Source organism: Pongo pygmaeus, chromosome 1 (assembly GCF_028885625.2).
Source record: "Pongo pygmaeus isolate AG05252 chromosome 1, NHGRI_mPonPyg2-v2.0_pri, whole genome shotgun sequence".
Taxonomy (NCBI): Eukaryota; Metazoa; Chordata; class Mammalia; order Primates; family Hominidae; genus Pongo; species Pongo pygmaeus.
This window is the reverse complement of record NC_072373.2, coordinates 198,529,058-198,555,457: the sequence shown is the minus strand read 5'-3', so window position 1 is coordinate 198,555,457 and position 26,400 is coordinate 198,529,058. Positions and strand designations below refer to the sequence as shown.

The 26,400-nt window shown below is 51.9% G+C and overlaps 5 protein-coding genes across 15 annotated transcripts in view; 4 read left to right on the top strand and 1 right to left on the bottom strand.

Moving 5' to 3' along the window:
- CCDC28B (coiled-coil domain containing 28B) overlaps positions 1–796 on the top strand; it is a 4,827-nt gene extending 4,031 nt beyond the window's left edge. The window contains exons 5-6 of one of the 2 annotated variants that reach the window (XM_054464802.2): positions 2–24; positions 598–796. In XM_054464802.2, coding sequence (XP_054320777.1) covers positions 2–24; positions 598–652 — 78 coding nt within the window. In that variant the 3' untranslated portion in view covers positions 653–796. Of the gene's footprint in view, position 1; positions 203–597 lie in introns of those variants that run through there. The other variant, XM_054464777.2, reaches the window with a different exon arrangement.
- Positions 214–17,226, bottom strand: TMEM234 (transmembrane protein 234). Of its 10 annotated transcripts, XM_063666493.1 has the most exons (15): positions 17,107–17,226; positions 16,667–16,818; positions 15,933–15,999; positions 12,719–12,811; positions 12,351–12,409; positions 11,851–11,991; positions 10,581–11,748; positions 10,040–10,487; positions 8,308–8,503; positions 7,491–7,706; positions 6,510–7,394; positions 5,234–5,296; positions 4,687–4,805; positions 1,533–1,726; positions 214–1,177 (listed from the first exon to the last, which is right to left on the bottom strand). In XM_063666493.1, the coding sequence occupies exons 1-6, from the start codon at positions 17,120–17,122 to the stop codon at positions 11,878–11,880; spliced, it is 501 nt and encodes a 166-aa protein (XP_063522563.1). In that variant the 5' UTR covers positions 17,123–17,226; the 3' UTR covers positions 214–1,177; positions 1,533–1,726; positions 4,687–4,805; positions 5,234–5,296; positions 6,510–7,394; positions 7,491–7,706; positions 8,308–8,503; positions 10,040–10,487; positions 10,581–11,748; positions 11,851–11,877. The 10 variants fall into 10 exon arrangements, with proteins under 10 accessions (XP_063522563.1, XP_063522560.1, XP_054320819.1 ...); XM_063666490.1 differs by lacking the exon at positions 5,234–5,296; XM_054464844.2 differs by lacking the exons at positions 214–1,177; positions 1,533–1,726; positions 4,687–4,805; ... (2 more) ...; positions 7,491–7,706; positions 8,308–8,503 and having other exon boundaries at positions 10,290–10,487; positions 10,581–10,661; positions 10,740–10,993; positions 11,114–11,275; positions 11,651–11,748.
- On the top strand, positions 1,046–4,768 carry IQCC (IQ motif containing C). The gene is given in 7 exon segments (XM_054464742.2): positions 1,046–1,141; positions 1,572–1,715; positions 1,927–2,179; positions 2,422–2,540; positions 2,660–3,143; positions 3,146–3,780; positions 4,579–4,768. Coding segments are annotated over 6 exon segments (1,392 nt in total). The 5' UTR covers positions 1,046–1,099; the 3' UTR covers positions 3,496–3,780; positions 4,579–4,768.
- On the top strand, positions 4,510–11,654 carry DCDC2B (doublecortin domain containing 2B). The gene is made up of 9 exons (XM_054464877.2): positions 4,510–4,777; positions 6,706–6,757; positions 7,199–7,275; positions 7,508–7,639; positions 7,925–8,071; positions 8,189–8,228; positions 10,235–10,370; positions 10,885–10,988; positions 11,243–11,654. The coding sequence occupies exons 1-9, from the start codon at positions 4,512–4,514 to the stop codon at positions 11,336–11,338; spliced, it is 1,050 nt and encodes a 349-aa protein (XP_054320852.1). The 5' UTR covers positions 4,510–4,511; the 3' UTR covers positions 11,339–11,654.
- EIF3I (eukaryotic translation initiation factor 3 subunit I) lies at positions 17,145–26,400 on the top strand. Its single transcript, XM_054464756.2, has 11 exons — positions 17,145–17,244; positions 17,338–17,430; positions 18,857–18,944; positions 19,224–19,289; positions 20,992–21,141; positions 21,224–21,351; positions 23,322–23,432; positions 23,552–23,641; positions 23,959–24,032; positions 25,723–25,815; positions 25,911–26,400. Exons 1-11 carry the CDS (start codon positions 17,242–17,244, stop codon positions 25,990–25,992), a joined length of 978 nt encoding a protein of 325 aa, XP_054320731.1. The 5' UTR covers positions 17,145–17,241; the 3' UTR covers positions 25,993–26,400.

Below are 26,400 nucleotides of genomic sequence, written 5' to 3'. Positions count from 1 at the left end.
GCTGGAAGACCTAAGTAATTCGATGTATCCTTTCCAAGGAACCCGTCTATGTGTGTGTGTTCCTGAGAGGTCAATTTCCTCCTCCCCAGCCCTCCAGGAGTATTCACACACAACCAACTTCCCCACCTCTTGCAGTCCTGTCAGATTTAGCTACAGACTGCCCAAACCCAGGTACAGGAATTTAGAATTTCCCCCAAATTAGAAGAAAAGTGGTTGTAGGGGATGTTTTACTACTGATCAAAATCTTTGTGAGTACTTTAGCTGACATCAATCATGGCAAAGCTTGTCCGATGTCCTCCTATCCTTTCAGCATTGAACAATTATTTTTACTAATTTACACTACCACCTCACCTGGTCCTCAGTCAGAAACAGCGCGAGTGCGTGCGCATACACCCCAGTGTGTCTGACCTGCACGATCTGGATGAAGAGAGAGGGGATGAGAGAGGGCAGGCGCGGACTGCAACCTCAGTCCACAGACGGCCCGAGACCCTCGTCCCCGGCCCTTTGCACAGGTGAGGAAACTAAGCCTGTGCAAGATGGGAGACCGGGGTGGGAGGAAGGACTGGTCCAAAGCGCCACGATCCTTGACGGGCACAGCCAGAAGCTGCACCTGGCCGAGAACGCCGAGCCTGAGGAGCAGTCCGCTGCGTAGGCGTCCCACGCAGGCCCACGCTGCCCCTCTCATTCTCTTCAAACTGTGACTTTTTACGGACTCGGGCGGGTGTTCTGCGGCCCCCCAGGTGCTATGGGGGAGGGGGGCGTTGAATGGAATTAAACCAGAAAGAAGGCAAGCGGCTCCGTGTCATGCTTCCCCTCCTTGCGCCTTTTCTCCCGGCCTCCGCGGAGACAGCCCAGCGCCGCGTGCCTTCGGTTATGGAGGTCCCGCCTGCGGGATTGGAGTGCCCCTTGCGGCTGCGGGAGGGGGAGTCGGGGGCTGGGGAGACGCAGGTACGCCTGTCGCGAGGACGCCTCTACCCTGGACGGTAGGAGGTTGCCGTGGGAACGGCGGGGGCAGAGCCCACGCCTGCGCATGCTCAGGAGCGACGCCGACCAATGACGTACTTCGCAGGCGCGCGGGCGGGCCTGGCCGTTGGCGCCCATGGAGCCAGAGCTGCTGGTTCGGAAGGTGTCTGCATTGCAGGTGCTGGGGCGGGCGCGGGGTTCACAGGATTTTTCCCTTAGGGAAATCATGGGGTCTCGTACCTGGACCTCCCAGCGAGATGCTACCACGTTCAGTCCCCTAACTGCGCGCCAACCTCTGGAGATACCGGCTGTCCCCAACCGCGCTGAGGAAAGCTGGGACCCTCGGACTCCCTGCCCTGCGCGCCTCCACTCCCACCACACGCTCGCGCGAGATCGGGGAAACGGGAAGAGCCTTAAGGCGAGGAGGGGCATCCAGTCCGGCATCGTCCCTCGAGCCCCCCGGAGCCCTAGCGCACAGCCCACCTATCCTTTCCCCGCCGTCGGGTCCCCTCTTGCATTCGCCGGGACGACCTCTCCAGGACAGTCCTCCGAGATGCCCCCTCTCTTACCGTGATAAGGGACTTCTTTCCTCTCGTTCTGCATACCAGGCCTGCGTCCGGGGCTTCTTGGTCCGACGCCAGTTCCAGAGCCTGCGAGCTGAGTATGAGGCGATTGTACGAGAGGTCGAGGGCGACCTGGGCACGCTTCAGTGGACCGAGGGCCGCATTCCCAGGCCGCGATTCCTCCCAGAGGTAGAACACACCTAGGAGAGAAGGGAAGGAGGGACTTGGGCAGGGTGGAACCCACCCTTCCCGGTGACAAGCTTTTCTCACTGGAAGAGGCAGTAGGCTCACCTCCTCACACCCCACTCCTTAACCCTCACCAACTTGTCTGCTAGATCATGGTACCCAGATACGTGGAAGGGTTTAGCCCTGGGGCTCTCACATCTCTCTTGTTTCTCAGAAGGCAAAATCCCATCAGACCTGGAAAGCAGGAGACAGGGTAGCAAATCCAGAGCAGGGGCTGTGGAACAACTTCCCATGTGAAGAGTCTGAGGGAGAGGCCACCGGGGAGGAGATGGTGCTGAAGAAGTCAGGAGAGACCTCAGCAAATCAAGGAAGCCTCTGCAGAGATCACAGCTCCTGGCTTCAGATGAAGCAGAACAGGAAACCCAGCCAAGAGGAGACCAGAGACACGACAAGGATGGAGAATCCAGGTACCTCTCTGCCAAGATCAGGACAAGCCCCTAACCCTCACTGTGCCTCAGCCTCCCCATCTGAAGAGTGAAAGGCTTGCGCTAGAGAAGCTGCATCCGTTTCCCATCTTCCCTCTGCCAGGATAGGGCCACCACATGGTTGGGCAGTGGGGGGGGAGGGAGTTTCCAAAGTCTAAGGCTAGGCCATTTCCCAGGGTCTGGTCCCTCAAGGTTTTCTCCTTCCTTTCTTCCCTCCTTCACAGAAGCCACAGATCAAAGACTGCCCCACAGCCAACCTCAGCTTCAAGAGCTTCAGTACCACCGCAGCCACTTGGCCATGGAATTGCTGTGGCTGCAACAGGCCATCAATAGCCGTAAGGAGGTAACACTAACCTGGAACTCTTTCTGAACATTTAGGGTCAAGGGTGGGGGTTAGGGAGAGACCTCCTGCCATGCCCAAGCAGGCCTGCTTGGTACAATGTACGTTCTCTCCCCCAACAGTACCTACTTCTCAAACAAACACTGAGATCCCCAGAGGCAGGCCCGATCAGAGAGGAACCCCACGTGTGCCTAGAACATGGGGAACAGGCCTGTGAGAGGGACCAGTCACAACCAAGCACACCACTGGAGGACCAGTCCTACAGAGACAGGACCACTGGAGAGCTAGAACAGGAGGATGACGCCTGTCACAGGGTCAAATCACCCCACAGATCCCCAGGAAGTTTGGCCACTACACAAAAAAACATTGCTGGGGCTAAGTGCAGAGAACCATGCTACAGCAAGTCTGGACCACTGTCATCTATACCATCAAACAGCCAGGCCTTGGGGGACAGGCTCACCAAAGGGCCAGACGATGGAAGACAGACCTTTGGAGGGACCTGCCTGCTGCAGATGAAAATTCTGGAGGACCAGACCCCCAGAGGTTTAAAACCTAGGGACCATTGTCCCAGGAAGTCCAGGACACAGCTGTCTGCACTCTATGAGGACTCAAGGAGACATATCCCAGAAAACTAGACCACAAAGAGCCTGACTGCCAAACAGTCAGGACACAAGAGTTGGGCCTCTCAGAGGACCACACCGTCTGGGATGGTACCTTGGCGGGGCCAGAGCATAGTGTCCTCGATCTCTGGAGGACTAAACTACCCAAAGGCCAGGCCCCCACTGACAGAAGCTCCAGAGATGGAACCTCCAATGAGTCTAGTCATGAAGGACAGAAAAACCAGAGGATTATACCATGGAGATAAAAGTCACCTGAGATCCTGTCTTCTACAGGGGCAGGCTGTACAGGAGAGGAACAGTGGAGGGGCTGGCCATGGAAAACAGGACCACCTGGCTAGACCCTAGGAAGCCAGGAGAGGATCAGGTTCCAAAGGGGAATGCTATGAAAGGGCAGTGAGACAAGACCTCATCCTACCTCTCTGACCAGCTCTGGCTTCTGCTCCTGCCCCTGGCCATTGGTGGCTAGTGGGGCCAAGAGAAGCTGGAGCAGAGAGCTGGCATGAGTACAGGGAAGGAGAAAGGACACGCTTTCAATCCTCTGCCTGTGGCTCAATCCAAATTTGTGGATAAGGGGCCGGGTGCAGTGGCTCACACCTATAATCCCAGCGCTTTGGGAGGCCAAGGTGAGTGGATCACCTGAGGTCAGAAGTTTGAGACCAGCCTGACCAACAGGGTGAAATGAAACCCCATCTCAACTAAAAATACAAAAATTAGCCAGGCGTGGTGGTGCCTGCTTGTAGTCCCAGCTACTCAGGAGGCTGAGGCAGGAGAATCGCTTGAACCCAGGAGATGGAGGTTGCAGTAGGCCAAGATGATGCCACTGCACTCCAGCCTGGGCTACAGAGCAAGACACGGTCTCAAAAAACAAAACAAATTTGTGGCTAAGGAGTTACCTGGGGGAAGTGGAATGAGAGGTCTGTTGGGAATAAAGGTTTTTCTTAGATTCTGAGCCTGGCTGCTTTCATTTCTGCTTCTGGCCAGGATATACTCTGGGCCTTGCCATTCACTTCCTACTGGCATGGGGCATTGACCCCGGAGCCAGCTGGGAGTCATGGCCCAGGAACAGATCTAGCCATCCTCCTTAGGGAACAGCTCCCAAAGCTGATCCCCAATTGAGCTCAGCCTTGTGCTTTAGAGTGGCAAGGAGGCTCTGGAGAGTAGGGTAACACCTATGTTTAAGTGTGATCTCCCCAGGGCAGATTGGATAAAACCCTGAATGCAGATAAATGCTCCTGCCACAGTCTCCCTCTGCCTTCCTGGGTGAGAGGGCAGGACTCCGCCTCTGATTGGCAATGTTCCCAGCCCTTCCTTGGTTGCCTGGCAACAGGTCTGTTTCTCTGACTGAGGATACACTATGGCGGGTGGCAGTCCAGCAGCCAAGAGGGTAGTGGTGTACCGGAATGGGGACCCATTCTTCCCAGGCTCCCAGCTGGTGGTGACTCAACGCCGCTTCCCCACCATGGAGGCCTTCCTCTGCGAGGTGACATCAGCTGTGCAGGCCCCACTGGCTGTGCGTGCCCTCTACACACCTTGTCATGGCCACCCTGTCACCAGCCTGGCAGACTTGAAGAACAGAGGGCAGTATGTGGCCGCTGGATTTGAACGATTCCACAAGCTCCAGTGAGTGGGCTGGGGCTGGTCAAACAGCCTAGCAAGGGAGGTAACGGCAAGAGCGTGTATTCGGTATCTACCATGTATATACCAGCATGTTACTGGTACTTACTGAACTCTACGTAGGAGGGGTGGTTTTGCCTCCATTAGAAAGGGAAAACAGACAGAAAACCTGCCTAAGAGTACATAACAAATAGCTGAACTGAAATTCAAATAGAATTCTGTGTGTTACTAATGTTTATGCCCATCACAGCCAAGATCAGCCTGTGGGAAGACCACTCTCCCACAGGGTGAGCCCCTTTTTCCAAAAGCTCTTCTTGCTTGGACCCCCTATCACTGAACACTCTAAATCCACCCATCCATTCTTCCCCACCATGCATAGGCATCCCAGACTCTCCCGTTAGGCTAGGGCCATCCCGTTGCAGGAGGAGACTGTCTCCCAGGGTGGGAGAAGAATTTGAGTACCTGAGTCTCTGACTCATGTCTGGCTTCCAGGTCCTACTCTTAGCTCTCAGCTGAGGTTGCTTACTATAATGTAAGGATCAAGAGGGGGTAAGTGGCTGGGCACGGTGGCTCATGCCTGTAATCCTAACACTTTGGGAGGCCGAGGTGGGTGGATCACCTGAGGTCAGGTGTTCGAGACCAGCTTGGCCAACATGGCGAAACTCTGTCTCTACTAAAAATACAAAAATTGGCTGGGCGCGATGGCTCACGCCTGTAATCCCAGCACTTTGGGAAGCCAAGGCGGGCAGATCACCTGAGGTCAGGAGCTCGAGACCAGCCTGACCAACATGGAGTAAACCCCATCTCTACTAAAACTACAAAATTAGCCGAGCGTAGTGGCGCATGTCTGTAATCCCAGCTGCTCAGGTGGCTGAGGCAGGAGAATCGCTTGAACCTGGGAGGCGGAGGTTGCAGTGAGCCGAGATCGTGCCACCGCACTCCAGCCTGGGCAATAAGAGTGAAACTCCATCTCAAAAAAAAAAAAAAAAAAAAAAAAAAATTCAGCCAGGCTTGGTAGCACATGCCTATAATCGCAGCTACTCAGGAGGCTGAGGCAGAAGAATCGCTTGAACCCATGAGGCGGAGGTTGCAGTTAGCTGAGATCGCACAACTGCACTCCAGCCTGGGGGACAGAGACTCTGTCTCAAAAAAAAAAAAAAAAAGAAAAAAAGAAAAAAAAGGCCACAGGAGGGAAGCTAGGTAGACTTAGAATCTAGGCTTCATTCCTTGTGTGACTTTGGGCAAGTCACTTAATTTCTTGGAGTCTCATACAAAATGGAGATAAAATGACCTATCTCACGAATGAGAATATTCTTGGGATACAGCAGGATGCATAATGCACTAGTTTCTAGTTTCTCTTGACTTTTTTTTTTTTTTTTTTTTTTTGAGACAGGGTCTTGCTCTGTCACCCAGGCTGGATTGCAGTGCACTGGCACGATCATGGCTCACTGCAGCCTCGAACTCCTGAGCTCACGCAATCCTCCTGCCTCAGCCTCCCAAGTAGCTGGGGCCACACATGCATGCCACCATGCCTGGCTAATTTTTGTTTTTGTTTTTTGGTAGCAATGAGGTTGCCTAGACTGGTCTCAAACTCCTGGGCTCAAGTGATCCTCCTGCCTCAGCCTCCCAAACAGCTGGGATTACAGGCGTGAGCTGCCATGCCCAGCTCTCTTGACCTTTCATCTCATGGTTAGTATTGAGACCCCAGTCTGGATTTCCAGACTTACCCAGCACTTACCCAGACAGCACTTGAGCACTCAAGGGGTCCTAGGGCAGGTTCAGCTGCCAATATCTTGTTTCTGGACTGAGATGATTGCCACTACTCCATGGGGAGGGATATCTGGTGAGCTGCGCCCCAACCCAACACTGACATCTGCCAGGCTATTGAGGCCTCGGTCTCCACAAGATGACCTGTGACCTATCTATCCTTTCAGCTATTTACCCCATGGAGGGAAGGACCCAGGTGGGAAGAGCTGCAGATTACAAGTGAGTCCCGGGGAACCTGTGCCCCAGCCCCTCTGTCTTCCCACTCCTCCTGGAACTGCCCCCAATTTTGTCTGGGAAGCCAGGGAAGCAGCAGGATCTGCCAGTTCCATGGAGGGGGGTACTTTGGAGCCAGCTACTATCTTTCCTGGGGTGTGGGATTTCAAGACACTATTTCTTGCTTCTGTTGCAGCCTTTATTTCCACACTGGGGTCCCCAAAGGAAAGAGGAAGCTGTGAAACACAGATTGGGAAAGGGGGTGGTTAGAATGTGACTTCGGGAACATTGAAGCACCTTTTGGTGAAAGGTGTGACCTGTCTTACTCGTCCTCGCCCCCTTCCTGCCCCAGTCTGGTTCCAGCCCCCTCACTCCACACCTTGGATGGACCCACCCCTAACCAAAGGCCCCAACTCTCCTGATTTGGAGGCCTGACTTGGGTTTCAGGGTCCTCCCGTGACTCGCCACTTGTGTGATGGGGTCATTGGACGGCAGCTGCCTGCAGGTGCTCCCAGCTATATCCAGTGAGTGCCAGTGTGGGGGAGCAGGGGTGTCGATGTTTGTTTTAGTAAGACCAAGAAAATGGTGTTGGGTTTGTTCCAGGAGCCTCTGGTTACTGTTGGGAATGTAGAAGTCCAGCATGCTTGATGGGTGAAAAGAGACCAGTGTTATGGTTATTGCTGGCCCTGTGCCACCCTTCCCCTCTCATGTAGGGACTCCTGGGGACACTCCCCCTTACCAGGCTTTTTGTCTCAGTGTGTTCAGGAATGGGGACCTGGTAAGTCCCCCATTTAGTCTGAAGCTGTCCCAGGCTGCCAGCCAGGACTGGGAAACTGTGTTGAAGCTCCTGACTGAGAAGGTCAAGTTGCAGAGTGGGGCTGTGTACAAGTGAGTATGGGGACTGGGAGGACCCAAAAGTCCCCAAAGAGAGCCTCGTCACTGGCTTCAGCTGTGGCTGAGGATGAAGAGGCAAAAGGAAAGCACGTTCCCCCACATGGGACTTCCCCCTATGCCACTGGGAGAGGGCCCTCTGCCCAGCCCTCAGGGGCAGGGTAGAGCCTGGGTGCCCAGAGGCCAGAGGGCACCTTGGAATAGCTGCACCCACCCCTTCAGTCTGCTGAATGTGAAGAAGCATCGAGTCTACCAGCCCTTATCCTCACCTCTCTCTCCCAGACTCTGCACCCTAGAGGGACTCCCACTGTCAGCAGGGGAGGAGCTGGTAACTGGCCATTACTATGTGGCTGTCGGAGAGGATGAGTTCAAGGACCTTCCCTATCTGGAGCTGCTGGTGCCCAGCCCCTCCCTGCCCAGGGGCTGCTGGTATGTATGTGGGAGGTGGAGCGGTAACAGGCCGGGCAGAGGAAGCCACCCTCTGGGTCTGTGTGCTTTGACTCTATGTCCTCTGCCCACTACAAGCCTTTCCTTTTGTCATTGTAGGCATCCTCCAGGCTCGAAGTCTAGACCCCACAGGCAGGGGGTAGGTGACGCAGGGGACAATGAGGGGTGGGAAGGAAGGGGAGTGACTGGCTGACAACTCTTCTGGCACAGGCTCTGACCTTATTTCACTGCATCCTCTCTTTTTCCTTTTTTCTTTTTTTTTTGAGACGGGGTCTTGCTCTGTAGTCCAGGCTGGAGTGCAGTGGCAGGATCTTGGCTCACTGCAACCTCCGCCTCCCAGGTCCCGGTTCAAGCAATTCTCCTGCCTTAGCCTCCTGAGTAGCTGGGATTATGGGCACGCTCCACCATGTCAAGCTAATTTTGTGTATTTTTAGTAGAGACGGGGTTTCACCATGTTGGCCAGGCTGGTCTTGAACTCCTGACCTTGTGATCTGCCCGCCTCAGCCTCCCAAAGTGCTGGGATTACAGGCGTGAGCCACTGCGCCTGGACTCCTTTTTTCTTTTATTTTAAATATAGAGATGAGTCTCACGAGATTGCGAAGGCTGGTCTTGAACTCCTGGGCTCAAGCAGTCCTCCCACCTTGGCCTCCCAAAGTGCTGTGATTACACTATGCCCAGCCTGCATCCTCTTAATCATCTTTTTTTTTTTGAGACGGAGTTTCGCTCTTGTTGCTCAGGCTGGAGTGCAATAGCACAATCTCAGCTCGCTGCAACCTCCACCTTCTGGGTTCAAGTGATTCTCCTGCCTCGGCCTCCCAAGTAGCTGGGATTACAGGTATGTGCCACCATACCCGACTAATTTTTTTTTTTTTTTTTTTTTGAGACGGAGTCTCGCTCTGTTGCCCAGGCTGGAGTGCAGTGGCGCAATCTTGGCTCACTGCCAGCTCCGCCTCCCGGGTTTACACCATTCTCCTGCTTCAGCCTCCCAAGCAGCTGGGACTACAGGCACCCACCACCATGCCTGGCTAATTTTTTTTGTATTTTTAGTAGAGACGGGGTTTCACCGTGTTAGCCAGGATGGTCTCTATCTCCTGACCTCGTGATCAGCCCACCTCAGCCTCCCAAAGTGCTGGAATTACAGGCGTGAGCCACCGCGCTCAGCCACACCCGGCTAATTTTTTTAATTTTTAGTAGAGACAGGGTTTCTCCGTGTTGGTCAGGCTGGTCTCGAACTCCCTCAGGTGATCTGCCCACCTCAGCCTCCCAAAGTGCTGGGATTACAGTCGTGAGCCACCTCACCTGGCCACTCTTAATAATCTTGTGAAAGAAAGATTATCCCATTTTCCAGAGGTAGAAACTGAAGCTGAAAAGAGTGAAGTGGGCCTTGGGCACGATGGCTCATGCCTGTAATCCCAGCACTTTGGGAGGCTGAGGAGAGTGGATCACCTGAGGTCAGGAGTTCAAGACCAGCCTGGCCAACATGGTAAAACCCTATCTTTACTAAAAGTACAAAAAAATTAGCTGGGCATGGTGGTGGGTACCTGTAGTCCCAGCTACTTGGGAGGCTGAGGCAGGAGAATCACTTGAACCTGGGAGGTGGAGGTTGTGGTGAGCCGAGATCACACCACTGCACTCCAGCCTGGGTGACAGAGTAACACTCAAGTCTTAAAAAAAAAAAAAAAAAAAAGAAGTGATTTGTTCAGGGTGACACAGTTAATTGAGTGGCAGGGGCCAGACCAGAATTCTCATCTGATTTGCAGGACTTAATGCCTTCTTGCTAGGTTGGACGCTGGGGGAGAGAATTGGCATATTTGGCACAGCAGGGTCCAAGGGAAGTTATATTATCCAGGTCTAAGCCCTCCCAAGAAATTAGCCAGTGAGCATGGGGCATGGCAGTGGGGGTGGGGAAGCACAGTCTGGTTTCACTGCGCATCGAGGAGTGCCAGGCACCTACTGCTCCGTCCCTGGATAAGTCAGGCTGGTGGGAAGAGGCAGCAAGGAGGGAGGACGTAGTTTGTGAAGACAGACAGCATCTCCTCTGCCATGTTCCTGCAGGTGTCAGGGGCTCTCTGAAGCCTGAACTGGGGAGTAGGAAAGGTAAGAATGGCCAGCAATCAGGGTCCAAGCCCAGTGTCCCTTCTCTAGGCCCAAGGCCACAGGGCCCAGGTAACCCAGCCCTCTCCAAAGGAACCAGACCGAATTAAGCCATCTGCTTTCTATGCCAGACCCCAGCAGACCATTCAGCCAAGAAGCAAGCTCCCCACACTCTCATTCCCATCAGGTGAGGGGTCCCTGGGGCTCAGGCCCTTCTCAGCTGCCCTTTGACAGTGACATGGGTTGGTCCCTGCTGTTGTTGGGGATGTCCATGGGAGCAGAATGCTCAGACACAAAACCGGCACTGAAAAAAAAAAAAAAAAAAAAAAGATAAAGGAGTCTGAACCTACTCTGGCTCAGGAGACTGCCCGTAAAAAAAAAAAAAGCTGGTCCTGACCTCATAATAACTGTCTCCAGCTGCCCCCGTCTGTATATCCTGTCCCTTCTTCACAGGGCCTCATCACACGAAAAGAAGCGCCTGGAAAGGGCAGTGCTTAAAGCGATGAGACTTCAGGGGTGGGATCTAGAGGGGATGGGGGTGGGACCAAAGGCCTACCTCTCACTTCCTTGCCATCCTGGGAGGTGGTGGGGAATGCAGAACCAGGTTCAGGGGAGGGAAAGGGGCTAGCATGAAGGTCCAGGGCAGGAATGCTGAGGGCTCTTCAGCCTGGGCATCACCCAATGCTGCCTCCCCTCTTTAGGAGTTATAGGAGTACACGGAGCTCCCCACCCAAGGAAGGAGACAGCGGGGGCCCTGGAAGTAGCAGATGATGAAGACACCCAGACAGAGGAGCCCTTGGATCAGGTAAGCTGTTGGATCAGGAAACAGTATGTTGGGATGGGAGGAGCTCTGAGCTGGAAACTGGCAGCCTTGGGTCCCAGGAACAGTTCTCCTCCCTTGTGATTGAAGGTAATCTCCTAACTTCCTACCTTGTTAAATGAGGAAGCAGTTCCTAATTTCCAGTTTCTTCCTTCCTTGGGGTTGGGGACCTCCTGGCTGAGAGCTGGAGGCTGACCATACTCACGGCTCCATTCTGTATGGCCTTCCACCTCCTCCAGAGGGCAGCACAGATAGTGGAAGAGGCCTTGTCCCTGGAAAACCAGCCTGGGGCTGGGGCTGCTATCTCAGCCTCAGCCCCAGCTCTGCCATCTTGAGAGCCAGCAGCTCCAGAGGGCAACTGGGGACCACTACTCTGGCCACCTTTTGTCCTCAGCCTCCAGCAGCTTGTTCCTCAGGAGCCAGCACCTCCGCTGGGCTCACAGGGTACACTGCGGCCTCCTCAGCCCTTCCTGTTCTCCTGCTCCTAAACCCACAGCCCAGCCTTCCCTTCCTCTGAGCAGAGCAGCCCTGGCTGTGGGGGCTATTTCCTTATGGGATTCTCTGGCCAGAGAAAGAAGTAGCTGACTGAGCCTGGGAGACAGGCCACAAACGGGGGAGCGAGTTTGTCACAATAAAAGAATACTTACTAATCTCCGTCTGTTTACCACAGATTTATTGACAGCTACTACTCGCCAGGTGTGCTATGTGCTGGAGTCAGGTGGGGCTGGGGCTCACAGCTCTCTACCTGTTTAAGAGGAGCTGGCAGTGAGGATTTCTGCCTACCTCATGGGTGGGGCAGGCAAGGCTAATAGACAGCTCATTTCCTGCATCTGCCACTCCGACGCACCTTCTTCCCCTCGGTTCCACACCTCATTCAGCCAAAGCGCTCTGACTGAGCCCCAGAGGCCTCCCGTTTGCATTTCTGGCTCAAAGTCTGCAGCTGGCCCTTTCCATGCAGCTGGAGTTCTGCAGTCCATGGAACCTGCCACTGTGATAGTCCAGATCAGGCCACAGTAATGGTGGCTGGGCTGGGGGCCTGAGATGTCAGCAGGAAGAGAGCTGCTGGGGCAGAAAGGTTGCTGAGGGTGAGCGTAGAGTCTCCTGTGCTAAATCCCCGCAGCTGACTTGAAGGTTACAAAACTCTTTCACTCTTGTTCTCTTATTGTGATCCATGAGGTAGCTGTTATCCCCATAAGAGAGGAGGAAGCTAAGGCCAGAGAGGGGAAGTGCTAGGTCCATCCGCTCACTGCCAGCACTTCATGGCCCAGGGGCGTCCTGGAGGCAGCAGAGCTGGAGGTGGGTTCGGCCCACTCAAAGGGTAGACTGTTGCCCCTGGGTCTTACTCACTGAGCTTGTGATGCAGAGTGAAATTCCTATCACGGTGAGCACCATGCCAGCAACTGCTCCTGGGATAATAGGCAGAAATCAAGGGGGTCTGAGCTCAGCCATGCCAGTAGGAGCTGGTACAGGGCTGGAGGAAGGGCTCAGATGGGGTCTGGTCCTGAATCCCACCCCAGCCTCTGTCTTTCCCCAGACTGTCCAGGGGAAGGGAACTCTGATGGCCACAAGGAAGCAAAACAGCTGCAGAGGAAAGGGCAGGATGGGAAAAGGCCGTGTCCTCACCCACTCTGGGGAGATGGGTTCTGGGAAGGAACTAACACAGGTATGTCGAGATCCACAGAGTTGCGTCCCACACTCGCAGTAGCCTGACTTACGTTTTCCACCAATATCTTCTCCAAGGGCCTTCCCAACAATCAGTGTGAAGATGATGGCCAGAGAGTTACAGATGGGCACAGCCAGGGTCAGATCTGGGTGGTCAGAATGAAAAGAATGCCTGAGATGCAACAAATGCCTTTCTAGGCACAAAACACTTCCATCATTATTTCATACCTTTAAAAAAGATATTAAAACCCCATCTTCCAGATGAAGTCACAGCAAATCTCAGGACTCAAACCCACATCTCCTGACTCCACGTTCAGTGCTTCCCAGGATTCCAGCATGAAGACATGAACTCTGAGGTCTGGGACCAGCCTGGTTTGATAATGAGAATGAGGTCTTTGCACTCAAAGAGAACTCGTGAGATCTCAAGGACATCTGGACAGACAGGCAGGCACCCAAATCCCAAAGGATGCAGTAGAGAGTCAAGTAACACCAAGCACAGCCACCATTTATTAAGCACATACCATGGCCTAGGTGCTTTGTGTACATATCTCAATTTTCACAACACTGCAAGAAGGGGATTATCACCATTTTGTGTAAAAGAAACAAAGGCTCAAAGAAGTCACATAAACTAAGGCAAGTTGAGGATTTAAACCAAGGCTTGCCTAACTCCAAAGCCTGCGCTGTTATTGAACTGTGGATATAGACAGAGCAGAACATCAGGTGAAGCACGTTTCTGTTTCAGCCCAAGCTCAGGCCTTATGGAGTTAAAAATAAAAAGTGTCAGAAGGAAGAAGCCAGGACCTGTTCAGGACATTGGGCTGGACCTGTGGTGTGGGTAGAGGGCATCATAGCCCAGGATCTGTTCCTTAATTTTGAAGTTCCAAGGGGCTGACTGCCAATAAGCAAACTTGAAAAAGAGTAATGGAGTTGGCCGGGTGCGATGGCTTACACCTGTAATCCCAGCACTTTGGGAGGCCAAGGCGGGCAGATCACCTGAGGTCAGGAGTTCGAGACCAGCTTGGCCAACATGGTGAAACCCCGTCTCTACTAAAAATACCAAAAATTAGCCAGGCGTAGTGGCGGACGCCTGTAATCCCAGCTACTCAGGAGGCTGAGACAGGAGAATCGCTTGAACCCAGGAGGCAGAGGTTGCACTGAGCCAAGATCGCACCATTGCACTCCAGCTTGGGCAACAAGAGCGAAACGCCGTCTCAAAAAAAAAAAAAAAAGAAAAAAGAGCCACATACACATAAAAAAGGCCAATGGACAAATCAGCTGAGTTATCCATAAAAAAGACCAATGGACAAATCAGCTGAGTTATCCATGGTAACAAGACTCAACTGCAGACCAGATGCTCACACTGGCTCCTCAGCAAATTCTTTCCCAGCACTCCCAGGGCTCGCCTGTGTGAGGCAGAGGAGGGAACTGTCCTGCTCCTCATCCCCTGGGAGGCCCCAGCATGGAGGCATTACCCATCTAAGAAACTGATACAACAACCCCACTTACAAAGAGTTGCTTTCTTTTTTTGTTGTTTTTCGTTTTTGTTGTTGTTTTGAGACAGGGTCTCTCTCTGTTGCTCAGGCTGGAGTGCAGTGGTGAGGTCACGGCTCACTGCAGCCTCAACTTCCTGAGCTCAAGCGATCCTCCCACCTCAGCCTCCTGAGCAGCTAGGACTACAGGCACACACCACCAAGCCCAGTTAATTTTCGTATTTTTGTTGTTGTTGTTGTTGCCTAGGCTGGTCTCTAGGCTCAGGTTATCTGTCCACCTCAGCCTCCAAAGGTGCTGGAATTATAGGCCTGAGCCACTGTGCCCTGCCCAGAGCTGCCTTCTTAAGTTTACATACCTTACAAGGAGTGTCATGGCTGCTAAGGTCTGGTTTGCAACAGTAGATGGAAGAAGGATGCAGCACAGTGCAGTGAAAAGTGAGGGCACCGGAGTGAGGCAGATCTGAGTTTCCCTTGTAATCTTGGTTAGGATATTCAAACACTCAACCTGTTTCCCCACATGTAAAGTAGGGATCACAGTATACCATTTCTTTTGTTGGGTTGTTGTAAGATGAACTGTGATAATGCATGGATAGTCCCTGGCTGAAGTGGATGCTTCATAAATAGTGATTACTGTTCTGGTTATTAGAAAGGATGGATATTAAAGGATACAAGCAGAAAGGGTAATGAGATAAAAAGAACCTAATACTGCAATTTCATTAAAACTTGGTGAATGGCTACCTGTAGTCAGCTGGTCAAGGGTTCAGCATTCTTCCACAGCAGTGAATGCATGAGGCCAGAGGTTTTCAAACTCTTTAAATAAGTGCATATTATTTATTTATTTATTTTTTTGAGACAGAGTCTCGCTCTGTTGCCCAGGGACTGGAGTGCAGTGGCGTGATCTCAGCTCACTGCAACCTCCGCCTCCCGGGTTCAAGCCATTCTCGTGCCTCAGCCTCCCAAGTAGCTGGGACTACAGGCACACACCACCACACCCAACTAATTTTGTTATTTTTAGTAGAGACAGGGTTTCAGCATGTTGGCCAGGCTGGTCTCGAACTCCTGACCTCAAATGATCTGCCCTCCTTGGCCTCCCAAAGTGCTGGGATTACAGGCGTGAGTCACCATGCCCAGTCGAGCATAAACTTATTTAATATATGGCTTCAAATCCTTCTGCACTGACATGCTGTGGGACTTAAGAAAGGTGAAATTGCCCAAAGTTTTGCAACTTCATTTTCTAAGATAATCATATCTGCTTTACAGAGTCATGATTGGAATTAAATAATGTGTAGTATCTGACGTAGTAGAGGGCAGTCACAAATGTCAAGAGAAAGGAAATTTATGTATATGGAGCTCTGACTGTGTGCCAGGCACTCTCCTAGATGTTTCCCATTCATTAAATTTAATCCTCACAATGCTATGAAGCCAACTATATAAAACCAAGGCTCAAATGAGTGACTTGCTCATGGTCAGGTAGGTAGCACAGTGGAAGCAAGAATGTGAAAGCCAGCACTTGGCACAGCAAAATGAACCTTCCTTCTTCCTCCACTGGTCACACAAGACTGCCAGGCTTCAAACCAACTCCAGTGCCTAGCAACATACTCATAACCAGCCCACTGTGCCCCTCTTGTTCAGAGAAGAGGGTAGTAAGAGGGAACTAGTGTTAGTCAGCCCTCTCTCACTGATGGGAATGAGGTGTTTCAAGCTCCACCCGCCCCCCCCAATCACTCTTCCAGGTGGCCTCAAACACTAAGCAGAACAGTTCCAAGCCAGGACCCACCTGTCGATGCCAAGGTGAGGTAATAGAGAAGGGATCCACACTGGTTGAGGAGAAAGGGCATCAGGTACTGGAAAGAGGAGAAACCTGCAGTCAGCGTGATGGCCTGACTGAGCAGCACTGCCTTCTTTGAGCTCCTAGCGAATGCCTTTCCTTGGAGGGAGGCAGGGTTATAAAGACCCAGAGAACACTAATCCCTCTAAAGAAGGAGGATCCTTCCAGGGCAAAGAGGGAAACAGACTGAACTCTGCCTTTGCTCAAACTACCCTCTCCCTCACCTCTGCTAGTTCCCATCCTGCAAGGCCTTGATGCCAATGTCAGCCCCTCCAGGAAGCCTTCCCCAAGGCCTCCAGCTCCAGCCTTCCTCCTCTGAACTCCTCCCCTACAGGGCCAATTTGAGCCCCAAGCCCTCCCTCTGGAAAGGCTCACAAATGTTGCCTTATGTAACTGAAGGAATCACAATAAAATATGAATAATGGCAGCCATAGATTGAGCACTTACTATGTTCTAGGCCTAATGCTAAGTGCTCTACGTATCTCACCTAATTCCTGCCACTGACCTATCAGATGGTTATTATTATAATCGCCATTTACAGATGATGAAACTGAGGCTCAAGGACAACTGACTATTCCGAGAATTTCTAGTAAATGGTGGAGCTGACCCAGACCTGTTTGACTCCAAAGACCAAATTCTTGGCGGCAACTCCCCCGAGAGAGAGGCCTTTCACAGAGACTCACCTCAGTATTCAAGAAGAGGGTCTTCATCTCCTGTAGCAACTGCCGGACCCAGGTCGGCTCACGAACCCGCTGCAGGGCGGCGGAGGCCCGCTTCAGCAGCGGCTGGGTGCCACCCCATAGAGCGGCCACCAGCACCAGAGCCAGCACCTGCCCTGAATGCAGACGAGTGAGTCACCCTGACCCCCACCCCAAACGGCCGCCCACCCCGCCCTCTCCTGGCCTTCTAGCCCCAGCTAGCCGCCCCCACTTCCCTCCTTCGCTCTCTTCGCCTCGGCTGCGACTGGCGGCTAAGGCAGGCCCAGGGAAGCTGGGGAGATGAATCCAGGAGTCCGGCCTCTGGGGTTGTAGCAGGGGTCGGGGTTTGAGTGTGGATGTGGAGCAGGAAATGAATTCGAGGCGAGGGTCGGGAAATCCGTGGAAGGGCGTGGCCGGCTACCTACCCAGAGACGCCGCCATGGCAACGCCGCTGTCTTCTACTTCCGGGAACGAGGAGGCGGAGACCCATAATCCGGAAGTGGCCTCGAAACTTTTTCCGGTCCTACTCACGTTGCGGCCTTCCTCGCGTCACCGCCGGGATGGTGAGTTGCAGAGTTGGGGGTATTGCAGTGGGGGTCCTGGACTGAGGCTGGGGCCCAATTCCGAGCACTGACGTTACTGTCTTGTCCCCACAGAAGCCGATCCTACTGCAGGGCCATGAGCGGTCCATTACGCAGATTAAGTATAACCGCGAAGGAGACCTCCTTTTTACTGTGGCCAAGGACCCTGTGAGTGTTGGCTGGAGGGCGGGCGGGACCATGCGGACGGGGTCCGGGAGGGGCGAGATCCTTCTGCCAGGACGATGGGTGGACACGCCAGTTTTGCCGTTAGCGGGGAACCAAAGAGCAGCCCATTCTGAGAAGTAGGGAGAGGCCATGCCGGGGGTAGGTTGGCGAAAGTATTCTACCGGGAAAGGTGGGGAAGAACTCTATTGGCCGAGTGCGGTGGCTCACGCCTGTAATCCCAGCACTTTGAGAGGCCGAGGTGGCAGGGTCGCTTGAGCCCAGGAGTTGGAGACCAGCCTGAGCAACGTAGTAAGACCCATCTCTACACCAAAAAAAATTAGCCTGACGTGGTGGCTCGCGCCTGTGGTTTCAGCTACTTCGGAGTCTGAAACGAGAGGATCGCTTGAGCCCGGTGAGCTGAGATCGTGTCACTGCACCCCAAGAAAAGCAAGAGACCACTGTGGAAAGGGGATAAAGATGAGGGTCAGCTTGCCCAGAGAACGGGATGCGACCTTTAGGGATAATCTAATCTTTCTACCAGGATAGGTGCAGGCTGTGTTATTCAGACACAGGGAACTTAATGAGGGTGTCTCTAGTCTCGTTTTAAGTCAATCCCATCCTGCTACTTAATGGCAAACAATCCCTCATGATACTGCCTTTTGAGGCACCTGGCCATTTTATTTTATTTTTTCTTGAGACGGAGTCTCGCTCTGTTGCCTAGGCTGGAGTGCAGTGGCGCGATCTCGGCTCACTGCAACCTCTGCCTCCCAGGTTCACGCTATTCTCCTGCCTCAACCTCCCGAGTAGCTGGGACTACAGGCTCGTGCCACCATGCCCGGCTAATTTTTTGTATTTTTAGTAGAGACGGGGTTTCACCATGTTGGACAGGCTTATCTTGAACTCCTGACCTCAGGTGATCCGCCTGCCTGCCTCGGCCTCCCAAAGTGCTAGGATTACAGGCATGAGCCACCACACCCGGCCTGGCCATTTTCAAGATAAGAAAACTGAAGTTCAGAGGAGAGAAGCACTGTTTTGAGATCATATAGTGAGACAGTGGCAGAGCAGGCACCAGAACCCAGACTTCCCTACTACCAGCTGCTCCCACTTGGATAAGACATCAGAGATACTGTTTTTCTGGACTGGAGCTCAACTTGGCCTTTTATTCTTTGGAGCCATTGGGAGTCCCAGGAGAGCTGGAGCTAACAAATAAGGATGGCTTTACGAGCCGCCTGACTCCTCTGTTGCTTACCTTCAGGAAGGGAGGAGAATCCAGGAGTTGGTCTTTTTACCAGCTCCCTGCTGTTTCCCAAGAAATGAACAGAAGAGGGCAGAATCAGCCTGGCTACAGGCTGCTGAGGGTTCCTGGGGCAAAATAGGAAGCCATTGCTCTTACTGGGATGTGTACTATCCTGTGGTTTGAATTTTCCAGATCGTCAATGTATGGTACTCTGTGAATGGTGAGAGGCTGGGCACCTACATGGGCCATACCGGAGCTGTGTGGTGTGTGGACGCTGACTGTATCCTTGTTTTGGCTGAGTCTGTGTTGCTAGGGTCTGTCAGCGATGGAGAGGCTGAGTTGGGAGTTGGGGGTGCTGTTAAGGGCCTAGAGAACGATACCTCCTACTCCCTGGTCTCTTCACTGGCTGGGGAAACATTCAGGACAAGTTCCAGTTCTGGATAAGGAGGTAAGAGGGGAAGAAAGGCTCTTTGGGGCTGAACAGGGAGATGATTCACTTGGCATCCCAAGAGGACAAGGGCTCGGGTGAACTTCGTCATATTTCTTAACAACTCTTCAGGGGACACCAAGCATGTCCTCACTGGCTCAGCTGACAACAGCTGTCGTCTCTGGGACTGTGAAACAGGTAAGCTGGGTTCATTCACTTTTTAAGCAAATATTGAGGACCTACAGTGTACCTGTTTGAGTAAACAGGTCCTAGGAAAATAGAGATAAAATCCATAGATAGTTTCCAGTCTAGGGATAAGAGATGAGAAAGACAGATGAGAAAATACACACCATGGTAGAGGAAGCATAGATTAAGTTTTCTTTTTTTTTTTTTTTTCTTTTTCTTATTTTTGAGACAGAGTCTCGCTGTCACCCAGGCTGGAGAAAAATGGCACTATCTCGGCTCACCGCAACCTCTGTCTCCCGGGTTCAAGGGATTCTCCTGTCTCAGCCAGCCCGAGTAGCTGGGATTATAGGCGCATGCCACCATGCTTGGCTAATTTTTTTTTTTGAGACAGATTTCTCTCGCTATGTCACCCAGGCTGGAGTGCAGTGGCACAATCTTGGCTTACTGCAACCTCCGCATCCCAGGTTCAAGCGATTCTCCTGCCTCAGCCTCCCAAATAGCTGGGATTACAGACATGCGCCATCACACCTGGCTAATTTTTGTATTTTTAGTAGAGACAGGGTTTCACCATGTTGGCCAGACTGGTCTCAAACTCCAGACCTCAGGTGATCCACCCACCTCGGCCTCCCAAAGTGCTGGGATTACAGGCATGAGCCACTGCACCTGGCCGCCAGCTAATTTTTGTATTTTTAGTAGAGACAGGGTTTCACCATGTTGGCCAGGCTGGTCTCGAACTCCTCACAGCTCAAGTGATCCACCCGCCTTGGCCTCCCAAAGTGCTGGGATTACAGGCATAAGCCACTGTGCCCAGCCTAAGCTGTTCTGTTTAGTGCCAGGTCTATGCTGGGTACTGGGGACATGCAGGGAAATCAGATCAGGTCTTTGCTGTGGAGAAGCGCAGTCTGAGGGAGAGACAGATATATTGCAGTCTGGGTATGAGCAGTGCCACATTAGCAGGATGTCTGAGGAAAGAGTCTAGGTAAGAAGTTAAAATACTTGGCCAGGTGTGGTGGCTAACGCCTGTAATCCCAGCACTTTGGGAGGTCGAGGCAGGTGGATCACCTGAGGTCAGGAGTTCAAGACCAGCCTGGCCAACATGGCGAAACCCCGTCTACTAAAAATACAAAAATGAGCCAGGCATGGTGGCAGGCGCCTGTAATCCCATCGACTCAGGAGGCTGAGGCAGAAGAATCGCTTGAAAGGTTGCAGTGAGCCGAGATCACACCATCGCACTCCAGCCTACAGGACAAGAGTGAAACTCCATCTCAAACAAAAAAAAAAAAAAAAAGGCTGGGCACGGTGGCTCACACCTGTAATCCCAGCACTTTGTGAGGCTGAGGCGGGTGGATCACGGGTCAGGAGATCAAGACCATCCTGGCTAACACGGTGAAACCCCATCTCTACTAAAAATACAAAAAATTAGTAGGGCATGGTGGCGGGCGCCTGTAGTCCCAGCTACTTGGGAGGCTGAGGCAGGAGAATGGCGTGAACCCGGGAGGCGGAGCTTGCAGTGAGCCGAGATTGCACCACTGCACTCCAGCCTGGGCAACAGAGCGAGACTCTGTCTCAGAAAAGAAAAAAAGAAAAGTTAAAATACTTTTTAAGTTTGGGTCACTGGAGCAAGAGAAACAGTGAGATGTGATGGTAGCATTCTCTAGAATGTCCTCCCTGCAATTGCAATGGATGGTATAGCCCAGACTCTGCCTGACTCCAGGAAAGCAACTGGCCCTTCTCAAGACCAACTCGGCTGTCCGGACCTGCGGTTTTGACTTTGGGGGCAACATCATCATGTTCTCCACAGACAAGCAGATGGGCTACCAGTGCTTTGTGAGCTTTTTTGACCTGCGGGATCCGAGCCAGATTGGTGAGGGCTGGGAATAGGGCTGGGGTTGAGGTAAAGGGTGCAGTTCTAGAGCCCAGGGCTTAACATCTACTGCCCCACACAGACAGCAATGAGCCCTACATGAAGATCCCTTGCAATGACTCTAAAATCACCAGTGCTGTTTGGGGACCCCTGGGGGAGTGCATCATCGCTGGCCATGAGAGTGGAGAGCTCAACCAGTATAGTGCCAAGGTAAGAGGCCACATGGGGCCTGAGCCTACCAGAATGATTTTTTTTTTTTTTTTTTTTTTTTAAGATGGAGTCTCTCTCTGTTGCCCAGGCTGGAGTGCAGTGGCGCCATCTCGGCTCACTGCAACCTCCACCTCCCTGGTTCAAGCAATTCCCCCGCCTTAGCCTCCCGAGTAGCTGGGATTACAGGTGCACGCCACCGCGCCTGGCTAATTTTTTTTGTATTTTTAGTAGAGACAGGGTTTCACCATGTTGGTCAGACTGGTCACGAACTCCTGACCTCAAGCAGTCCACCGCTCCCGGCTTTTTTTTTTTTTTTTTTTTTTTTTGAGAGAGTATCACCCTGTCGCCCAGGCTGGAGTGCAGTGGTACGATCTCGGCTCCACCGAGGTTCAGTGGCTTGAACCTCCACCTCCTGGGTTCAAGCCATTCTCCTGCCTCAGCCTCTTGAGTAGCTGGGACTATAGGCACCTGCCACCATGCCTGGGTAATTTTTGTATTTTTAGTAGAGATGGGGTTTCACCATGTTGGCCAGGCTGGTCTCGAATCCTGACCTCCTGACCTCAGATGATCCACCTGCCTCGGGGACTGGTGATAGCACACTAGTTCAGAACAAGGGCAGGGCTGTATGCTGTGGCTCACATCTGTAATCCCAGTGCCTTTGGGGGCCAAGGCAGGAGGATCTCTTGAGCCCAGGGGTTGGGGCTGCAGTGAGCTATGATTGCACCACTGCACTCCAGCCTGGGTGACAGTGAGACCCTGTCTCTAAAAAAAAAAAAAAAAAAAAATTAATAAAAAATTTTAAAAAGAGCAGAGATGAGATTCAAATGTAGATTTCACCACTTTTTAGCTGTGTGATTTTGGGCAAGTTACATGACTTCTCTGACCCTGTTTATCTGTAAAATGTTTCAAGGATCAAATGATATCACATGTTTGAAAAACTTGTCACAAAGTACTCAGGACATGTTAATAAGGATCACAGGCCGGGTGCGGTGACTCACACCTGTAATCCCAACACTTTGGGAGGCTGTGGCAGGAGGATTGCTTGAGCCCCGGAGATTGAGATCAGCCTGGGCAATATAGGAAGACCCTATCGCTACAAAAAAAAAAATTAAAAATTAGCTGGGTGTGGTAGAGCACACCTTTGGTCCCAGGTACTCAGGATGTTGAGGCTGAAAGATTGCTTGAGTCTGGGAGATTGAAGCTGCAGTGAGCCATGATTGTGCCACTGTACTCCAGCCTGGGTGATAGAACAAGACCCTGTCTCAAAAAAATAATTAAGGATCACAAATGAGCATTTCCCTGCCACCACTGAGTATAATGCCCTGTGCTGAGCTCCTAGAACAAAGAAGTAAATCAGACACAGTCCCTTCCCCCATGGGGAGACAGACTTGCAAACAGCTAGCATCTGAGTCAGATTGTGAATTGTGCCACCATAGAGGTCTCAACCAAGAGTGGAAGGTGCACTGTCCCAGGGAGGTGGTGTGTACATTAAACCCTGGAGAATAAATGGAGCTTCAAGCAGGAAGGAAAGAACATCCCACAGGCAAAAGGAACAGCAAAGGTAAAGGCACAGAGTTAAGAAAGTATGGAGTCTTCAGAAACCCTTGGGGTGTGGTCTTGGGGACAGAGGACGGGGAATAGATTTTAAACGTCCTTCAGTGTGAGGAGGTAAAGAGTTTTGATTTTCCTCCAGGCAGCAGGGAATCTTTAAAGGTTATCGACGGCCAGATTTTCCTTCCAACAGCTTTTGCCGGTTATGTTTGGAGAATGAACCTGAACTAGCCAATAGGCATAGGATGTACATTACTGGACAGAGTCAAGGGATATTTAGGGGTGACTGATAGGATAGAGGAGGTGAGGAAAACACAAAGTCCATGCTGTCTCAGCTTTCATGTGGGTGCTTGGGTTTCTGGGGAACTGAGATTAGTAGGGATTGGGCCCAGTCAGTCTCACTCTTCTTCCTTCCCCAGTCTGGAGAGGTGTTGGTGAATGTTAAGGAGCACTCCCGGCAGATCAACGACATCCAGTTATCCAGGGACATGACCATGTTTGTGACCGCATCCAAGGACAACACAGCCAAGGTGAGCCTGGGCAGCGGTCTGGCAGGGCTGCTCCCTCCCTCCCGCTGCACAGCTCACCCTGCCCGACTTCCCCCAGGAAGGCTCTTTTTACAGATTTCCCCCCTGCCTTCTCTCTCCAGCTTTTTGACTCCACAACTCTTGAACATCAGAAGACTTTCCGGACAGAACGTCCCGTCAACTCAGCTGCCCTCTCCCCCAACTATGACCATGTAAGAGAACCCCACCAGCTTTCCTGCTGAAGCCTCAGGAAGCTTCCAAGTCTAGATGCTTGTCCAGAAGTTGGGCTACAACATTGTGGGGGAAATGATGTCAGGCAGAGAGGAGATGCCCAGAGGAGTGACAAAGCTGGAAGGATTGAATAGCCCCAGGGAAGCCAGCAGGAGGTGGCAGAAGTGTCTGATCATCCCCTACCTTTGGTATCCTCCCACTGAGCTGTGTGAGATGTTAAAAATATATATGGCAGGAGAAAAACACAAAATGGACTTGGTGTCCATTGGTCCCATCTAGAATTTCTTCTTCCATTCAGGTGGTCCTGGGCGGTGGTCAGGAAGCCATGGATGTAACCACAACCTCCACCAGGATTGGCAAGTTTGAGGCCAGGTAAAGAAGAAGAGAGCTCTTCCAAATTAAAATCTCATGGGGTGTACCTTTTTTGTTTGCTTTTGTTTTTTTTGTTTTTGAGATGGAGTCTCGCTCTGTCACCCAGGCTGGAGCGCAGTGACGTGATCTCTGCTCACTGCAACTTCTGCCTCCCGGGTTGACGCCATTCTCCTGCCTCAGCGGCCCAGGCGCCCGCCACCATGCCTGGCTAATTTTCTTTTTGTATTTTTAGTAGAGACGGGGTTTCACCGTGTTAGCCAGGATGGTCTCGATCTCCTGACCTCGTGATACGCCCGCCTCAGCCTCCCAGCCACTGTTCCCGGCCTTTTTTTTTTTTTTTTTTTTTTTGACACGGAGTCTTGCTCTGTCACCCAGGCTGGAGTGCAATGGCACGATCTCTGCTCACTGCAACCTCTGCCTCCCGGGTTCAAGCAATTATCCTGCCTCTGCCTCCTGGGTGGCTGGGATTACAGGCACCCACCACCACACCTGGCTAATTTTTGTATTTTTAGTAGAGACAGGGTTTCACCATGTTTGCCAGGCTGGTCTTGAAATCCTGGCCTTAAGTAATCCGCCCACCTTGGCCTCCCAAAGTGCTGGGATTACGGGCATGAGCCACTGTGCCCAGCCTTCGTTATATTTCTCTATGTCCAAATTTTCTCTACTGTATAATGAGACAATGACAATATACTTACCATAAAATTATGCAGATTAAATTATTCAGTTAATATTTATTAAGCTCTTTAAGCACTGCCTAGCATCTATAAGTATTAGTTATGTATTCAGGCAGACATCTGGGTCCAGTCTTCCCCTTATAATAATAAAGTTAAAAAAGTAAGAGACAGGGTCTCACTATGTTGCCCAGGCTGGCCTCGAACTCCTGGGCTCAAGCGATCCTCTGGCCTCAGCCTCCCAAAGTGCTAGGATTACAGGCGTGAACCACAGCACGCAGCCACCAACTTCCATCTTATTTTGTTCACATTCACTTCTTATTATCTCAATTTTTCTGCTTTATTATTATTATTTTTTGAGACAGGGTCTCACTCTGTTGCCCAGGCCGGAGTGCAGTGGCACCATCTTTGCTCACCGCAACCTCCTGGGCTCAAGCGATCCTTCTACCTCAGCCTCTGAGTAGCTGGGATTACAGGTACATGCCACCGTCCCTGGCTGCTTTTTGTATTTTTAGTAGAGATGTTGGCCAGGCTGGTCTCAAACTCCTGGCCTTGAGTGATCCACCCGCCTCGGCCTCCCAAAGTGTTGGGATTACAGGCGTGAGCCACTGCGCCTCGGCTTCTGCTTTATTTTTTGTGATACAATTTGCATTTGAGGCCAGGTGTGGTGGCTCATGCCTGTAATCCCAGCACATTGGGAGGCCAAGGAAGGCGGCTTGAGGCCAGGAGTTCATGACCAGCCTGGCCAACATGGTGAAACCGCATCTCTACTAAAAATACAAAAATTAGCCAGGCATCTGTAATCCCAGCCACTAAGGAGGCTGAAGCAGGAGAATTGCTTGAACCCAGGAGGGGGAGGTTCCAATGAACTGAGATTGCGCCACTGTACTCCACCCTGGGTGACAGAGTAAGACTCCATCTCAAAGTAAATAAATAATAATTTGCATTTGGGGAGTGCCACCTCCAAAGTGTTTTGGAAGAAGATGGAAAGTGAATTAATTGTGTCCCTTTTCCTCCAGGTTCTTCCATTTGGCCTTTGAAGAAGAGTTTGGAAGAGTTAAGGGTCACTTTGGACCTATCAACAGTGTTGCCTTCCATCCTGATGGCAAGAGGTAGGGTCCCAGTGAAGCAGCTGACCTAAGCTTGGGTTGGGTCTCTACCTCTCTCAGAGTAAGCACCTGACTGGTGCCTGGCTATCTTTTTCCAGCTACAGCAGTGGTGGTGAAGATGGTTACGTCCGTATCCATTACTTTGACCCACAGTACTTCGAATTTGAGTTTGAGGCTTAAGAAGCTGGATCTCCTGCCAGGCGCGGTGGCTCATGCCTGTAATCCCACCACTTTGGGAGGCCAAGGTGGGCGGATCACCTGAGGTCAGGAGTTTGAGACCAGCCTGACCAACATGGAGAAACCCCGTCTCTACTAAAAATACAAAAATTAGCCGGGCATGGTGGCACACGCCTATAGTCCCAGCTACTCAGGAGGCTGAGGCAGGAGAATCACTTGAACCCAGGAGGCAGAGGTTGCAGTGAGCTGAGATCACGTCATTGCACTCCATCCTGAGCAACAAGAGCGAAACTCTGTCTGAAAAAAAAAAAAAGAAGGTGGATCTCCATCCAGGCCAAAGAAGATTCTCACAGAAGGTTTTGAACTCTAAGAAATAAATTGGTTTGGTAATAAATGGCTTCTGGTCAGATA

Coding starts and splice junctions, on each gene's coding strand:
- DCDC2B (XM_054464877.2), top strand. CDS start 4,512: ATGGCGGGTGGCAGTCCAGCAGCCAAGAGGGTAGTGGTGTACCGGAAT. Junction 4,778..6,705: donor GAACGATTCCACAAGCTCCA/GTGAGTGGGCTG, acceptor CTATCCTTTCAG/CTATTTACCCCATGGAGGGA. Junction 10,989..11,242: donor CAGAGGAGCCCTTGGATCAG/GTAAGCTGTTGG, acceptor CACCTCCTCCAG/AGGGCAGCACAGATAGTGGA.
- TMEM234 (XM_063666493.1), bottom strand. Junction 16,000..16,666: donor CCCTCTTCTTGAATACTGAG/GTGAGTCTCTGT, acceptor TCCTCTTTCCAG/TACCTGATGCCCTTTCTCCT. Junction 12,410..12,718: donor AGAAGATATTGGTGGAAAAC/GTAAGTCAGGCT, acceptor CTATTATCCCAG/GAGCAGTTGCTGGCATGGTG.
- EIF3I (XM_054464756.2), top strand. Junction 17,431..18,856: donor TTACTGTGGCCAAGGACCCT/GTGAGTGTTGGC, acceptor TGAATTTTCCAG/ATCGTCAATGTATGGTACTC. Junction 21,142..21,223: donor GCGGGATCCGAGCCAGATTG/GTGAGGGCTGGG, acceptor TGCCCCACACAG/ACAGCAATGAGCCCTACATG.